We start from the raw sequence: 17,813 nt of genomic DNA on the forward strand, positions 1-17,813 counted from the left end.
CAACTTTATAAGGTTATTAACTTGTAAATGTTAACGTTAATAAATGCATAGTTTTAAATTATTGTAAACAAAATTGATATTTCTACTAAAAAGCTTTTGTTCCATTGTTTTGAGATGTTTTTTGGAAAAAAATTCCAAAATATCCCCCAAATTTTGGGGGCAATAAAAAGGTATTACTCTTGTAATATAATTACAGAATGATTATTGGTCAATGTATTTATGAAACGTAGTCTTTTCTGTTAGACTTTTCCTGGGTTTTTTTTTTCCATTTTTCATACTTTGTAGCTATGATTACTCACTTTGGTATTAAAATGTAAATTTTTTCAACATACTTGAAAGAATCTCTACATAGGAAAGATTTAAACATTTTAATTACAAACTTGTTGCAAGTAATTCATTTAATATGCATTTTGTGTTGGGTTCCATAGTTTATTGTAAAATTTACCATTTAAATAATGACTTATTTTTAAAAATATTAACCCACTGGGTGATAAGCTTCTTGAGGCGTATGCATTCCATCTCTTTTGTTCCCCATTGTGTATGTAATGCCCAACAGTAGGAAAAAGGGGTGTGTGTGTCTGTGTGTGTGTGTGTGTGTGTGTGTGTACACATTCAAATATTTACTATGTTTATTTGTTGACTCTAGCCAGTTATTCTGACTCTTATTTTCTGCTATATTTAAATTTTAAGTTTCTAAATTTTAAAACTCTCCTTTAGGAGTTTTCAAAAGAAGTTGATGAAAAATCCTCCTTGAAGACTGCCGTTATCAGTACTGGGAACCAGCTTCTTCACCTGAAAGAAACTGATACAGCTACACTGAGAGCTTCTTTAGCACAGTTTGAACAAAAGTGGACAATGCTCATAACTCAACTTCCAGATATTCAAGAAAAACTTCACCAGGTAAGTCTTTAGAGACTCAGCATTTGAATTAGCATTCACTTGTTAGCTCACAACTCTTTTAAAATTATTTCTCTGACTCAATAATTTTCATTGACACTACCTATTTTTCTCTGGCACCACTGAATATAAGTCTTAATTACTGGACCCTCCTCCAATGGGATTTTTCTTAAGAGAGAAATCAGGCTTAATTACTTTATTTCTCAGTTTATCTTTGCCACTGTGTTAGTTTATGTGAAGGTCATTGTCATTGTTTTGGGGTCGCTTATTCTAAGTTCGAATGCTGGGTTTGTTTTTTTGAGTAACCTGCATAATTATATAGCAAGACCTTTTATCAAACCAGATATCATCTTTAGTGATGCCCTGATTCATTTTGTTAACTGCAGGCAATTAAATGGAAATCATTTTGTTCTTACAGCTTCAAATGGAGAAATTGCCATCTCGTAAAGCAATCACAGAAATGATTAGCTGGATGAACAATGTGGAGCATCAAACTTCAGATGAAGACTCTGTGCATTCACCAAGTTCTGCATCTCAAGTTAAACGTCTTCTTCAGAAGCACAAGGTAATTATGCAAAAGGAGCAGAAGTCTTTTCATTGAAACAAGAAGGCTAATCAGTTAGAGGGGTAATGCTGGACAAAGGGACACATAGGATATAATTTCGAAAAACTAATTCTAGGGATAGGAAACTGGGGTGGTGGATGATTCTAGAGAGATGTTAGTAGACTTGCTTTTATTCCACTTAAATTCCTTTTGCCAGCCCCCATCACCACAGGACAACCCAAGCAAGCTTTTAACAGACTGTGGTCTCACCTTTTTATCCCCACCCCACCACCCCCAATAACCACAGACTGTGCCCGACAGAGTGATTTTGATTCCTTAACTGTTCTCGGTGCTCTCCCTCATCATCCTGTGTACATGCTGCACCCTCCACCTGGAATGCCAGGGCCCATGTTTAACTGTATACGTCCTCTTAGTCATCCTTCCATAGTCAGCTCAAGTTGTCCTCGTTTGGAAATCCACCCCTGACTCTCCCAGCCGGACTAGGTGACTTTCCTGGATTAGATGTCTCCATGATGCTATTAGTAGCTCCTATCATGCATTATTATAATTATTGGTTTATTTGCCTGTCTCCCCACCTTGACTGAGCTTCTCGAGACCAGGGGCCATCCTTCACCTTGCTAAAATATAGCACGCCTATCCCAATACCTGCCTTCCTCTAACAGGTGTTAATGAAATGTTCTTTGAGTAAGAGAATGAGTAAGAAAATATTGAGATCCTTCTACAAATAGATATAAATGTGGCCTTCTCTGTGATATTTAATTTCAAGTAGATTTAATTAACGTTTCATGAGCCACACGCAAACATGTATTGTGTGCTCAGCAGTATGCTGGCCACTGGGCATACAAAGATGAGTGGCAAGTGTGGTCATTGCTTTAAGACCATGCGGGCTGATGGAACTAGCTTCTGGTAGGCAGAAGATGAATGCCTTAATCACCAAGCATGATATTAGCAGAGAATTTTGTTTTTATGTACCATCACATCCTAACTTCAGTGTGTAGTAAAATCTTTGAAAAGTCTACACGTGTATATTCTCACAGGCTCTAGCAGCCTAGCACATACCACATGACTGTCACCTTCGGGTGTCTCCAAAAGAGGTGCTAGAACTTGCAGGGATAAAATCAGTAAGTGACAGGTTTGGCAGAAATGTTGCTGGCCCTGGGTGGGTTTAGGATTGCTGTACAACTTAAAGCCACCCAAACTTTCTAAAGCCACCTGAGAGGCCTTAACTATCCCCGAAGGAACAGGGAAGCTGCCTAAACGACAGAGTTCCTTAAGGTTCCTGGGTTTTCTGAGAGAGACTTTACTTCCTATTTCCCTTGTGGTTGTTTCCGTGAGCCCTCAGGATGGCCCAGAATTCCAGCACAGCTCACAGGCAGCCTCCCCCAGGAAGCTTTGTCATATCCTGGGTTGTGGTTTGGGTTCAGATGATAGCAACTGCCATACATAGTGCCCCTTTGACTTTTCAGCCTATTTGAAAGCAATGCATCTCTGTGTAATTCCCCAAAAGAATCCCTACTCCAATAAAGCCAACTCCTGGTGTAGGTTGGGGAGGGTAGAACAGAACTCCTGACAGGTGCCCCTTGATTAATGGACGGGAGCTTGGCGCCCCCTCGAGTACATAAAGGGAAATCCAGTTGATCTGACCAACATTCATGACGGCTTTGGTGTTTCACTTTGCTTATTTTAGGAGTTTAGAATGGAAATGGACTATAAACAGTGGATAGTTGACTTTGTTAACCAGTCATTACTTCAGCTAAGCACCTGTGATGTAGAAAGCAAGCGCTATGAAAGAACGGAGTTTGCAGAGCACCTGGGGGAGATGAACCGCCAGTGGCACCGTGTACATGGAATGCTGAATAGAAAGGTGTGTTCCTGCGTCACAGCTGGGTGTGTGGTTTGGCCTTTGTGAAATACACTCTCTGAAAAATCAAAAAAGATGTTCAATTAGTTGACTGACTGATTACTAAGCCTAATAATCATCTCAACTACAGCCCTTCTATAAATCCTATGTTTTAGCATTCTCCACTGGTACCTATAAGAGAATATGAAAATAGTTCTTATATTTGAGATTTCTTAGTGGGAAATTGAGCTAGGCAAGTGAAGACGAGGAATTTTATTTAGGAACATGTCAAGTATTATGTCAGGCTCCTAAGTGATCAGAGATTTTACATTTTCTATGAAAGCAGATGTTCAAAAGGGGCAAAGCTATTTCAGCTTTGAAAAGATTATAAAAAGAAAGAAAAATGCACGTGGCTTTTTGGTAGATTTTTCACTCCATGACTCTTGAAAAGATTTGGAAAACTTATTCCTGAAAAAATACTTTACATATAATCATGATGCTAATTGGTGTGTTTACTGTGTAGAGAATGCATACGAATGAATTTACACAATTAAGATACAAGTACATGAATGGACAAAGGACATGAACAGACAATTCACAAAAGAGGAAATTATAGTTAGCAAATAAACATGGAAAGATATCATTAGCAGATACTCAAACACTGTGTAACATAACGCACTTAATTAAATTAGAAAAAAAATTAATCAGATAAGGGCAAAAACCCAAAGCTGTCACGTTCATACATTGCTGATAAAGGCTTAAGTACTCTCTTGGAAAGCATTTGGAAAATTTAAAGAACCGTAATAATAATCTTATCACTTAACCAAGCAAGTCACCTCTTACACATTTAAGTAGATAGTCCTTCAAAAAAGTAAAAGATACGCACAGAGTGTTCAATTCAGCATTGTTTACAGCTGTGAAAATGTACCATGCCTTAATTCCCACTCTAGGGGAATAATTAATCAAATTGTACTGTATTAATTTGATGAAACATTGGGGCAGCCTTTTTTTTTTTTTTTTTTTTTTTTGAGACGGAGTCTCCCTCTGTTGCCCAGGCTGGGGTGCAGTGGTGCAGTCTCAGCTCACTGCAACCTGCACCTCCCAGATTCATGCAATTCTCCTGCCTCAGCCTCCCAAATAGCTGGGATTACAGGTGCCTGCTACCATGCCCAGCTAATTTTTGTATTTTTAGTAGAGTCGGGGTTTCACCGTGTTGGTCAGGATGGTCTCCAACTCCTGACCTCCAGTGATACACCTACCTCTGCCTCCCAAAGTGCTGGGTTTACAGGCATGAGCCACCCTGCCTGGCCAGGCAGCCTTTTAAAATTATGTCATGACAGGCTGGGCGCGGTGGCTTATGCCTGTAATCCCAGCACTTTGGGAGGCCGAGGCGGGCAGATCACGAGGTCAGGTGTTCGAGACCAGCCTGACAAACCTGGTGAAACCCCGTCTATACTAAAAATACAAAAATTAGCTGGGCATAGTGGCACGTGCATGTAATCCCAGCGACTAGGGAGGCTGAAGCAGGAGAATCGCTTGAACCCGGGAGGCGGAGGTTGCAGTGAGCTGAGATTGCACCATTGCACTCCAGCCTAGGTGACAGAGTGAGACTCCGTCTCAAAAAAAAAAAAAAAAAATTGTGTCATGACACAGTACTTATAATGTATGGTAAAAAAAGAATATAAAAATTTGTGTATATTATGATTATGACCTAATAAAAAATTTATTATGAATGAGAAGAATCACAGACATTAAAGACAGTGATTATTTTCTTGAATTGATAAATTATTTATTACTGATATTGGTAGAAATTTTTAAGCAACTCTAATGCAGAAAGTCTGAGGAAAGAAATTTTTCTTATACTTTACATATATTAATAGATGACTCAATGAAAAATATCAAATGTTGGGAACATTTTATTTTGTATACATCTGAAACTCCACAACAGCTACCTTTCTCCACAGATTAGCTTTCACCTTAAATATGATATTTTTTTTCTAAGAGAAGCTTTAATTCTGTTTTCTGATTTATGAATCTTTATTTCAAAAGTTATCGGAGCATCTTATTACATGAAATATTAGAAATTTGAGAAGGAAAATTGTTTTTTAAAAAATAACATCATGGCATTTACCTTTTAAAACATACATTTTAACATTTTTTGTAATCTTTAAATTCACTTAGATACAACATTTAGAACAACTTCTGGAAAGTATCACTGAGAGTGAAAATAAAATACAGATTTTGAACAACTGGATGGAAGCACAAGAAGAGAGACTGAAAATTTTACAAAAACCTGAAAGTGTGATCTCAGTGCAGAAGCTGCTCCTGGACTGTCAGGTGAGGAGGGGAACAGCATCCTGCCCAACCTGCGAGCTGGGGCGATTCGGTCACCTCTCTTGCCCCAAGGATAAGTTGCTGTAGTTTATGGAGACTGTCTTGCAGCTCCCGTCTATTTACTTATTTTCTTATGTCAATTAGATAATGACCCATGGGTTTTACAAAATTGCAAAGTGCCGTTTTTTATGATAAACAGAAGAATGTATTTTCACCGTTACAGTATTGCTGCTCTTAAGAGGTTTGAGTAGTACTCTTGGGGAAAAATGTTCAAAGGGAATTTTGATTTAAATGCTTTCCAATTTTCCATTTGTTTAATCATTTTGCTTAATGTTCACAAAATTACTCTAAAGGTTTCATTATTTTTAGCATTTCATTCTGTGTTTTTTCAGAGGAAAATGATTTTCTTCTACCTATTGTGTATTATGTTTTAAAAAGTTCACTTGTCCCTTGGAACCTCTGCTGAATCACATTTGGGCTTGAGGGTGTTGTCCGTGGTTCAGCTGTGCTTTGCCACATCACTCAGTCTTTGCACATTGATCCTGCTTTAGCACTGCCCTTGTGGCTGCTGCCCATTCAAAGCACCTCTGCCATCGCCATCACGGCAGGCGGCACACGCTGTGCTGTTTCTGCACTTTCTGCGTTATGGCCTTGCAGTAGTCACTGTCAGGACTGCAAAGTCTGGCCGGACCCCATTTCTACTGGGGAGGTTACGGGATAGCACTGGACATAAATGTGAGCAGCAGCACCACATTGAAAAGCAGCCCTTTTCACATGCTCATATCCTGTTCCCACCTCGCCATGAGCCATCTCCACTTTAGCCTTCTGACAGCCACCTTGGAGTCATGTGCTTCCTTACTGGAAGCCTACATTCCGCAGCCTGGTGCTGGACTGTCCCCTAGCAGGTAGTTCTCTCCAGAGCCCAGGAGGTGTTTTCATGCGTGTCGCTACCTACAGTTTCTCATTAGGTGCTCTTGGCTTACTCCTTACTGTCTGGCCTGTCTGTCTCAGTCAGGCCGGCTTCCTTCAGACCACCCTCGGTGCAGGCCTGTCTCATGCAGCTGCTTCCAGCCCGCTTGCCAACCTCCCCCATCATTTCCTTCTGATTCATTCTCCACATTGCTGCAGAGAGATATTTCTGAAATGCAAAGGGTCACAACAATCTCCATTGGAAAATCCTCCAGTGGCTCCAGATTAACCACAGAATGAAGTTCACATGTTTTAGAATGACATTCTGGTCCCTCACCTACAAAGAGCTGCAAATAGACCTAAGTCAAGTGAGTCTTACACAATTGTTTCTCTTTTTGATAGATAATAGTAGCCACGGAACAAGGTTGAAATGTATTAAGTTTAGCTCTTCTTCCGACAACCTCACTACCAAGCTGTAATAAAACAAATTCCAGACAAAATGCCACCATCTATGGAAACATAGATTAGCAAGCAAGCACTAAAAATAGTTTATATAACTAAGTTCAGCAAAGCCTCTCTGTCCGCTTTAGCGCACCAACCACCGCTTTGCATGAAAGGCAGACATAGTAATATTCCAGAAGCAAGAGTCCATTATTTCTATGGCCAACATTAGGCAACCAGAATCCTTGGAGTTAAAACTGGATACAAAAACCACATAAGGACTTACCTTAGGGATTATTGTACCAGGTGAAGGCAACAGGCTATGCCCAGTTCTTATAGCCGTTCAAGTAGGGGTGGAAATTATATCTACAGTAGTTTAGCCAATCCATGGATCTTGAGTACATGAAATTTGCTAGTGGGAACCCATTTCTAATACTCATCATGTTATTTAATAAGCCGTTAAGGCCGGGCGCAGTGGCGCATGTCTATAATCCCAGCACTTTGAGAGGCCAAGGTGGGAGAATTGCTTGAGTCCAGGAGTTCGAGACCAGCCTGGGCAAGATGGTGAGACCCCATCTCTACAAAAAATTATTTAAAAATTAGCCGGCCATGGTGGTGCGTGCCTGTAGTCCCAGCTACTCAAGAGGCTAAGGGGAGAATATCTTTTGAGCCCAGGAATTCAAGGTGACAGTAAACTATGATCATGCCACTGCAGTTCAGCCTGGGTGACAAAGCAAGACCCTGTCTCTAATAACAATAATAATCCATTAATTTTACCAACAGAAAACCATTTGTCACATTTGCTCTGCTCATTAGAAAAATGACTAGTGTTGACTGAGACAGGGGGCTTTAAAAGAAATTTACAGACACGCCTGGCCGGCATCATCCCTCGTCAGTCCCCATTTGCCTCTGTGCCATTACATTTGCAGCTGATAGCAGAATTATTTCTACTTCCCTCCCCTCCCCCCCACCATCCACACACAGGTTCTCCTCTATGTTTGTCAGAATTCAATCAAAGCACCCTGACCCCCTCCCTCACCACATGCCCACTGACTGTGCCTTCCTACCTACTCTCACATTTCCATTAGCTCATTTCTTCCTATTTTAATTTTTTATGCTGCTGCTTGGATGCCTCTTTGTAAAAGGCCATAAACAAGGCCGAGATGGAAGCAAATAAATAAAACAGGCTTCCCTAGCACCCCATGTAGCATCATGTGTCAGAGACTGTACTGGGCTCATCTGTCCACGGGTCTGTCCTCTACCAGATTGTGGGATTCTCAAGGCAGGCTGGCACATCAGCATGCCTGTTATACCTGTCACTGCCTGTGAAATTCATAGGTGCTTAATAGTTGCCTGAGTATATCTATTAGTAGACCTGAAAGGCTGCTTTTCTATAAATGTTAATTTCTCTTTTTTTTTTTTCACTATTCTTTGCATACAAGAACTAAAATGAGGCCAGGTGCAGTTGCTCACACCTGCAATCCCAGCAATTTGGGAGGCTAAGGCAGAAGGATCACTTGAGGCCAGGAGTTCAAAACCAGCCAGGGCAACATAAGACCCAGTCTCTACCAAAAAAAAAAAAAAAAAAGTTATCTAGGCATAGTGTTGCACACTTGTAATCCTAGCTACTCGGGAGCTGAGGCAAGAGGATCACTTGAGCCCAGGAGTTCAAGGTTCAAGCAGTAAGCCATGATCATGCCACTGCACTCTAGCCTGAGTAAGACCCCATCTCTAAAAAAAACAAAACAGAACAGAAAAAAAAGAAAATGATGAAAATGATTGATGTATACTTTAATTACTTATCCCAGGGCAGAATGCTTCAGTTCAGGTAAGCTTGCTAAAGTGGCTTTACTCTAGAAAACTTAAGGACTGGAGTTGATGAAGCATGAAGACATTAGGATTGAAATACTCTGAAGGGCTTCTAAAAGCCATTGATGACTGGAAAAAGGCCACGTTTGACATATTATAATTATCAAGGAAAATTGTGTAGTTGACTAGGGTGGGGAGGTTTGAGATGAGATTGTTAATCCCTCAAGTTTGATGCCTCTATACTATAAGCAAGCACAGCTTCTTAAAGAAGTATGTTCATGATAAAGTCAGAGGAATTTAGATATTTTAAAATTATTTAACGCTGGTTCTCACAGAATAGAAAAACAGGACTTGCAAATTCTAGTGAATCTCCATAATTAGCAAAAGATTATTTTTAATTCCACTCTGATTTATGTGTAGCAAATTGGAATTTAAATTAAGACAAATTAATTTGCTGGTGAAGTGGGAGTTGGGAAACTTGAAGGTACTGTTAGGCCTCAGTGAAGCAAGGTCAGATGACAGGACTATTGGGCCAAATCCGTATTATTCTGCAGAGCAAAAGAAACAAGCAACCCCACCATGTGTGGGTGTTCCTGTGCTGCTATTGCCATGGCTTTTTTTTTATTCTTTTTTTTTTTTGTTGATACAGGGTCTCACTCTGTCAGCCAGGCTGGAGTGCAGTGGTGCAATCATAACTCACTGCAGCCTTGAGCTCCTAGGCTTAAGAGACCCTCCCACGCTGGGCCTGGTGGCTAGAATTAGCTGGGCATGGTGGCACAGGCCTGTAGTCTCAGCTACTCGGGAGACTAAGGCAGGAAAATGACCTGAATCCCGGAGGCGGAGTTTTCAGTGAGCTGAGATCATGCCCACTCCAGCATGGGTGACAGAGCAAGATTCTGTCTCAAAAAAAAAAAAAGGATCCTCCTTCCTCAGCCTCTCAAGTAGCTGGGACTATAGGCGCGTGCCACCACACCCAGCTAGTTTTTGTATTTTTTTTTTTTTTTTTTTTTTGTAAAGATGGAGTTTTGTCATGTTTCCCAGGCTGGTCTCAAACTCCTGGGCTCAAGTGATCCGCCTTCCTTGGCCTCCCAAAGTGCTGGGATTACAGGCGTGAGCCACTGTGCCCGGCATGGCTGTTGTTTATGCTGCCATTTTTGAAGGGTGTGTGTGTGTGTGTGTGTTGTTACTTTTGTCTGCTTTGTAGTCATTTCTCATCAGTTTTCTTTATATTACAGGGGAATTATGACAGCTTATTAGTAAATAAGTGTTTTTAGAAATCCCTAGTCGAGCCTTTAGGAGAGACTGTTTTATAAATTCAAAGAAGGAAAGTGATTTAATATTCTTAAAGTGTTTTCATTTATAACTTTGCAGATGAAAAAAGTTAAACCTATGATAAAAGAAACATGCTAATAAAAAGGCTGTCAGGGTGTGAGGGAGCAAGTTAGGGTGGCAGAGATGGACGGAAGTAGCAGCTGACTAAATCTCACTGGCAAAGGCTATTTCAGAGAAGCCGTTTTGTTTCCTGGGTGCCTTTGTAACCAGTCCAGAAGAGTAATATTTCATAAATTCACCCACATGTTAGTATGGGTGGATTGTAATGACAGTAAGAGGTTTTCTGTTAATATGCTATATATTCATGTGGCTCTAAATTCTAAAAGCATAGAGGGTCATACAGTGGAAGATTCCTCCAGCTCCATTCTCTCATCATCCATTCTTACTCCCAACCCTAGCTATCAGTTTCTTATGGAACAGATTTTTTTCCCTTTTCTATTTTCCAGTCCAGAAGACCCCTGACATTCATTGATTTAGAGTTTGTGATTTCCATATTCCAAGAGTGACCTGAGGGCTCCTCACATGTGGTAATCTGGCAGTTTTGCTGGACTGGATTTCAGTGCTCCGCTGTGAGGCTAGCACAAGGGAGCTCGTCCCTCACCAGGGTACAAGCCACCTGCTCAGCTACCCCATGCCCACGAGGCACTCATGTTTCTCTTTCCTTATGGACCATGCAGTGATTCTTACAAAGGATTTAAAAAAAAAAAAAAAGCTGGGATCCTTAGGCAAACCAGTTTAAAAAAAAAAAAAAAAAAAAAAGCTGGGATCCTTATGCAAAGCAATTTTCAAGAGAGAAATAGAACATGAGTGAAGGGTCGTTAACTTGAGGCCATGCATTCAGAACACATGCATCTGGATGGAAATGTAATGCTAAAGAAAGTATGCAGAAGCGCGTCCTATTTGTGAATTGGGAGCCTCGAGGGGAATTCAAAATGAATCCCTCTGAATGCCAAAGATCTCTTGTGTTTTCCAGTTTTTTTGTAATGAGCATGTAATGCTTTAATAATTTTTAAAAAGTTTAAACTTTTTCCAAGTTGGATTTCAACTGCATTCCTGAGAAGGACAAAAGCAGCTCCGACCGTCCTTCCTCTGAGTAGAGTGGCACCGTTGCTGCTGGCCTCATTCATCTCTGTTTTCAGACTGCTGGCTCCATGGTGTCCTTTGTAGTAGAGGGATCCTGTAGGTTTTTAAAAATGTGTCTATAAAGAGTAGACCAGGTCAGGGTGCCTCTTATGAGTGAATTAATAAACTAAGAGGTAGAAAATGATTAAAGTTATTACTGAACTACCAACAGTTATATCGTCTGTGATTTATATGATGCTATATGGTTTAAAGGCACCTTCTTGCTTGTGATTTTATTTGAGTTCTTAGCTTGGCACACATGCTGTGGGTATCATCACTTTTTCCAAATGAGAAAATGGAGACTCAAAGGTTTGATGACTTACGCCTGGTCAAACAGCCAGTGGAGGGCAGACGTGGAATGGGGAGCAGATCTCAGATCAGCATCCTTTCTGCTCTGCCATGATGGTCCAGACATGTTGCCTAGATTCTCCTAAAATACAGAGTTGTGTCATATGTGATTGAACTAAGAGTATTATGATTTAAATGTCTTTGATGTAATGCTATTTAATTATATAATCTAATGGCATTTTTACTTGAAAAGAGTGAACTCCTGTCTCTGACACCTTATCAATTGTTTTGTAATATTGTGCATTGAAAACCTTTTCCTCTTATTCTTCCAGGATGTAGAAAATCAACTTGCAATTAAATCCAAAGCACTGGATGAGTTGAAACAAAGTTATCTGACTTTGGAGAGTGGGGCAGTGCCATTGTTAGAAGATACAGCATCCCGAATTGATGAGTTATTTCAAAAGAGAAGCAGTGTTCTCACTCAGGTACTAGAATTCATTTGAAATGTGCTATTTCTCTTCACATATTCTTTTATCTTATTTGTCGTTGTAGTTGTTTTTGTCCTTTACTCATGGAGACTCTCTATACCAAACACTGAAAAGTTGCTGAGAAAAATTGAAGTAAATTAGAAGCATTTCAAGTCCCATTTTATGCACTGAATAATTAGAGGCAAAGCCGCCAATTCCAACGTCATTGACAGGCTGCAAATCCACTTGGTTATCTTTGTTTTGTCTAATGTACTCACTCAGACATAAATATCTCCATACCCCAAACCCAACAGAGTATCTGGCATTGTTTCCTGGCAAGATACACAGAAACAGTGATGAAGCAGTGTCTCCATGTACAGGGAGATGCCTCAGGGAGGAAGTGATCCTGTATCATGTAGCCTCTATGAGCTAGGAGCATAGTCAGCTCCAGGAGGACTCTAAAGTTTGGAAGAAACACTACGTGGTGTTGAAGAGAGAGTATAAAGGAAGAAAGTGTGCAAGACATCTAATAATCTTACAAAAGGCATGTCAGTGTCAGCATTTTACCCCTTCCAGGAGGAGAGCACCAAAAGAGACCGAGCTCAGGCATCTCTAGACATTGCAACCTTGACATTTTCCCACAGCAGAGTAAGAGAACTAAAAGTACTAATCAGTTATACCAATCAGTTGGTATAATCTATCAATGGTATAATCTATACCATCAATTATAGATGTGATGTGTCCATGTTTCCTAGAGAACCTTCATTGTGGGTTGTCATCTACTAAAATCTACTTTCAACCATTTGTACCAAGAGGGAATGGGGAATAACCTGCATGAAATCCATAGGCAACACTCAGCCTCGTTCCTCAGTCCTCATTCCCCCAGGAATCTAGCAGTAAAATAGGGATGAGCTTATTCAGTCATTTGTTAAGCATACATTGTGTGAGGTACTGTGCTCACTGCCAGGGTTACAAAGATAAACAAGAAAATAAATGAATCCTACCCTCAAAGAGCTCATAGGCTAGTGGAAGAAACACACGTGAACGGATAATTACAATATAATGAAAATATAAAGAGAAAATTAAACGAAATAATGCATGTGAAAACATACAGATAGTACTGTCATAAGGATAGACATATATATACTTGGAATGGAATTGAGAGTCCAGAAATAAGCCCTCACATTTATAGTCAACTGATTTTCAACAGGGATCCTCAGACAATTTAATGAGGGAAAACATTTTCTTGAAAAATGGTGCTGGGACAACCGTGTATCCACATGTAAAATAATGAAGTTAGACCTCTACATTCATACAATATACAAAAATTAAAATAGATCAAAGACATAAATGAAGGCCAGACATGGTGGCTCATGCCTGTAATCCCAACACTTTGGGAGACTGAGGTGGGAGATCATTTGAGGCAAGGAGTTCAAGACCAGCCTGGGCAACATAGCAAGACCCCCATTTGTATTAAAAAAAAAAAAGACACAAGTATTAGAGCTAAAAGTATAAAACTGTTAGAAGAAAACACAGGTGTAAATCTTCATGACTTCATGGATTAGGCAGGGGTTTCCTAGAATGACACCAAAACGTAAAACTTCAAAGAAAAAAATAGATACGTTGGACTTCATCAAAACTAAACACCTTGATGTTTTAAAGCACAGCATCAAAAAAGTAAAGGCAAACCACAGATTGGGAAAAAAGTATTTATAAATCATATATTTGATAAGGGACTTACACCTAGAATATATGAAGATTTATCACAACTTGATAATAAAAGGAAAAATGACCAAATGACAAAAATGGATACAAGCCAGGCTCAGTGGCTCACTCCTGTAATCCCAGCACTTTGGGAGGCCAAGGTGAGCGGATCACTTGAATTCAGCAGTTTAAGACCAGCCTGGCCAACATGGCAAAACCCTATCTCTACCAAAAATAGAAAAAATTAGCTGGGTGTGGTGGTGCGTGCCTGTAGTCCCAGCTACTTAGGAGGCTGAGGCACGAGGATCACCTGAGCTTGGGAGGTGGAAGGAGCAGTGAGGCAAGACCACGCCACTGCACTCCAGCCTGGGCAATACAGTGAGACCCTGTCTCAAAAAAAAAAAAAAAAAAGACAAATGATCTGAATAGACATTTCTGTAAGGAAGATAATACAAATGGCCAAAAAGTACATTGAAAAGATATTCCATGTCATTAACCATCAAGGAAGTGAAAATCAACACCACAAAGAAATACCACTTCCCACCCACTAGGATAGCTGTAACAAAAAGACAGACAGTAACAAGTGTTAATGTGGATGTGGAGACGTAACCCTCACAAACTGCTGGCCGGGTTCCATGGAGTTGGAAGAGAGCCTGGCAGTTCCTCAAATGGTTAAACATAAAGTTACCATGCAACTTAGCAGTTCTAGTCCTCCATAGATAGCCCAAGAGAAATGAAAACATGTCCACACCAAAAACTTATACGTGAATATTCATAGCATGATTCATGATAGCCAGAAAGTGTAAACAACCCAGCTGTCCATCTACTAATGAATGTATAAAGAAAACGTGGTCTATCCATACAAAAGGAATGAAGTAGTACTGATATATATATATACTACAACACTGATGATCTTGGAAACATTATGGTAAGTGAAAGACACCAGTCACAAAAGGTTGCACATATTTGATTCTGTTTATGTGGAATAACCAGAATGGAGAATTCTATAAAGACAGAAGGCAGATTAGTGGCTGGAGAGATCGAGGAGTGACTGCTAATAGGTATGCAGTTTCTTTTCAGAGTCATGAAAATGTTCTAAAATTGATTGTGGAGATTACACATTTTAAATAGATGAATCGTATGGTACATGAATTATATCTCAATAAAGAAAAAAAAAAAAAAAAAAGCAGAAGGCGTGAGGCACAGATCATCCATCTATAAGCTGTCAAGAGTCAATGTAGGCCTGGCCCAGTGTCTCAAACCTGTAATCTCAGCACTTTGGGAGGCTGAGGTAGGAGGATCGCTTGAGGCCAGGAGTTCAAGAACAGCCTGTGCAACAGAGTGAGATCTCATCTCTACAAAAAGTAAATAAAGATAGCCGGGTGTGGTGGCATGCACCTGTAATTCCAGCTATTCGGGAGGCCGAGATGGGAGGATTACTGGAGCCCAGGGGTAAACAAGAGTCAATACAGCCTAGTGTTTAAGAGCAAGGGCTTTGCAGTTTCTGCCTAAATAAGGATCCTGGCGGCACCATTTTTGATCTGTATCTTCGGTCAGGTTACTTAACCTCTCTAAGCCTCGATTTTCTGGTCTATAAAATGGGGATGATAACACCTACTCATTTATTTCTATCTTAATACTGATGCCTATACAATGCTCAATAAATGCTGCCCTGCTGATGACCCCAGTTTGAACATTTTGAAAATACTCCTCCCGCTTGTTTTTAGTGTAGTGAATTTTACTTGATGATTTTCTCATCCTTTCCCTCAAACCACATGTACTATGTCTTTTCCACGAAGCTTTATTATAAGGCCAGAAGGCCTTTAAGGTGCCAGAAGTTCCACCACCTTTATCTGTGGAAGCTGCAAAGGCCTTGTGCAACATGAGCCGTGGCAGTTCTTGTGTTGACATGTACCTGTGGGCTCTGGGATGATGCAGTGCTTTGTGCCAGAATTATCCCTGCCACCCAGATAGATCTGAGATCCTTTCTAGCAAAAATGTACATCGATGAGGAATTCCTTCCTTGCCTTTCTTCTTTATTTTCTTTTTTCCTTCCTTTTTTTTTGAAGACAGAGTTTTGCTGTTGTTGCCCAGGCTGGAGGATAGTGGCATGATCTCGGCTCACTGCAACTTCCACCTTCCCGGTTCAAAAGATTCTCCTGCCTCAGCCTCCCGAGTAGCTGGGATTACAGGCGTGTGCCACCACTCTCGGCTAATTTTTGTATTATTAGTAGAGATAGGGTTTCACCATGTTGGCCAGGCTGGTCTTGAACTCCTGACCTTAGGTGATCCACCCACCTTGGCCTCCCAAAGTACTGGGATTACAGGCGTGAGCCACCACACCTGGCCTTCTTCTTTATTTTCTTAACTAAATAACTTGGTTTCTTTTTCTGAGCTATCCTGTCCTTATAAAGACATTCGGCCTACATAGTTGCCAATATGAGACTCACATTTTAGCGTCCCACTTTGGTTTTTTATCCAGCCCTGTTTGGGGCAGAGATTGAGGAGCCTCCCTGTCACTGTGGATGTGCTAGTATTCCCTGTAGTTATTAAGCAGAAAACAGGGTCTGAGTGCAGAACTGTGTGATTGTACCCAAAACTCACATCACACTACCCATAAAGATGGCCTGTGGGGCCACTATAGTGATCACATTCCATTTCAACCCAGATCCTTTTTAAAAACTGAGATGTAATTCACATACCATAAAATTCACCTTCTAAGGTGCAGTTCAGTGATGTTTAGTATATTCACAGAGATACGCAGCCGTCACCACTATCTCATTACAGAACATTTTCATTACCTCCAAAAGAAACCTCCATACCCATTGGCAGTCACTCCCCACTTTTCCCCTTCTCCAGTCCCTGGCAGCCGCTAGTCTACCTTCTTATGGATTTACCTATTCTGGACATTTTATATAAATAGAATCATATACTATATAGCCTTTTGGTCCTGGCTTCCCTCACTAAGCATAATGTTTTCAAGATCATCGGTGTTGCAGTATTTACAGTACTTCATTTATTTTTATGGCTGACTAATATTCCGTTGTATGGATATATACCATGTTTAGTTTATCTCTCCATCAGTTGATGAACATGTAGGTTGTTTCCATTTTTAGGCTCTCGTGAATCATGCTGCTTTGAACATTTATGTCAGGTTTTTATGTGAACATATGCTTTTAATTCTCTTGTGTGTATAAGAGTACAATTGTTAGATCATATGGCAACTCTATTTAATTTTTTGAGGAACTATCTAGCTGTTTTCCACAGTGACTGTACCATTTTATATTCCCACCAGCAATGTATGAGGATTCCAGTTTTTCCACATCGTCACCAACACATTACTATCTGACTTTTTGATTATGGCCATCAAAGTGGATGTGAAATAATATCTCATTGTGGTTTTGATTTAGGTTTCCCTAATGACTGTGTATGTTGAGTGTCTTTTCATGTGTTTGTTGACCGTTGTATATGTTCTTTGGAGAAATATTTAGTCACATCCTTTGCCCAGGTTTTAGTTAGTTTATCTGTCTTTATTGTTGAGTCATAAGTTTTCTTTACATATTCTTGATTGTATCTGAGATCATTTTCAATATGCAACAGAATGCTTGGACTTTTTTCATCATTATCAGAACATACCAGTGGACAAAATACACTCACCATTGCATTGCCTTCTGCTTTGCACTTGCCCATCATTTTGGTAGAGCATGTTCCTCTCCAAATGGTGCTTGCTCTATAGTAATAATCAGACTTAAGTGCCAGGTAACATCTTAGATTTATAATGTTGTGCTGTTGTCAGAGCATTTTCACAGACACTATTTTATTTGTGTTTTCAATTATTATCTCTGTTTTGTGGATGAGGAAACTGACTCTAGGGTTCAATAAGTGCCCAAGGTCAGAAAGCTAATAGAATATAACTGAACCTTGCACTCACAAATTCTAATACTCACCCAGTGTTCTTTCCCTGGGCTGTCTCTTCCTAGTCTGAACTCCTTCAGTGCGATCTTTCTGATCGCATATCAGCCTTCTCTGATATGTTCTTATGCATTGACCTACCCTTTCCACCTTCAGTTAATCACTGGTGATCCTTCAATACTCTCAAATTGAA

General features: G+C 40.1%; 1 protein-coding gene across 10 annotated transcripts in view; it reads left to right on the plus strand.

Annotated features, from left to right (window-relative positions):
• Positions 1-17,813, plus strand: part of SYNE2 (spectrin repeat containing nuclear envelope protein 2) — a 433,601-nt gene that overhangs the window by 349,536 nt on the left and 66,252 nt on the right. For all 10 annotated transcript variants that reach the window (XM_054449822.2, XM_054449816.2, XM_054449824.2 and 7 more), the window contains 5 exons: positions 718-900; positions 1,316-1,462; positions 3,150-3,326; positions 5,484-5,639; positions 11,870-12,022. In XM_054449822.2, the coding sequence (XP_054305797.1) occupies positions 718-900; positions 1,316-1,462; positions 3,150-3,326; positions 5,484-5,639; positions 11,870-12,022 (816 nt within the window). The remainder of the gene's footprint in view (positions 1-717; positions 901-1,315; positions 1,463-3,149; positions 3,327-5,483; positions 5,640-11,869; positions 12,023-17,813) is intronic.

This window comes from Pongo pygmaeus, chromosome 15 (genome assembly GCF_028885625.2).
Source record: "Pongo pygmaeus isolate AG05252 chromosome 15, NHGRI_mPonPyg2-v2.0_pri, whole genome shotgun sequence".
Lineage (NCBI taxonomy): Eukaryota > Metazoa > Chordata > Mammalia > Primates > Hominidae > Pongo > Pongo pygmaeus.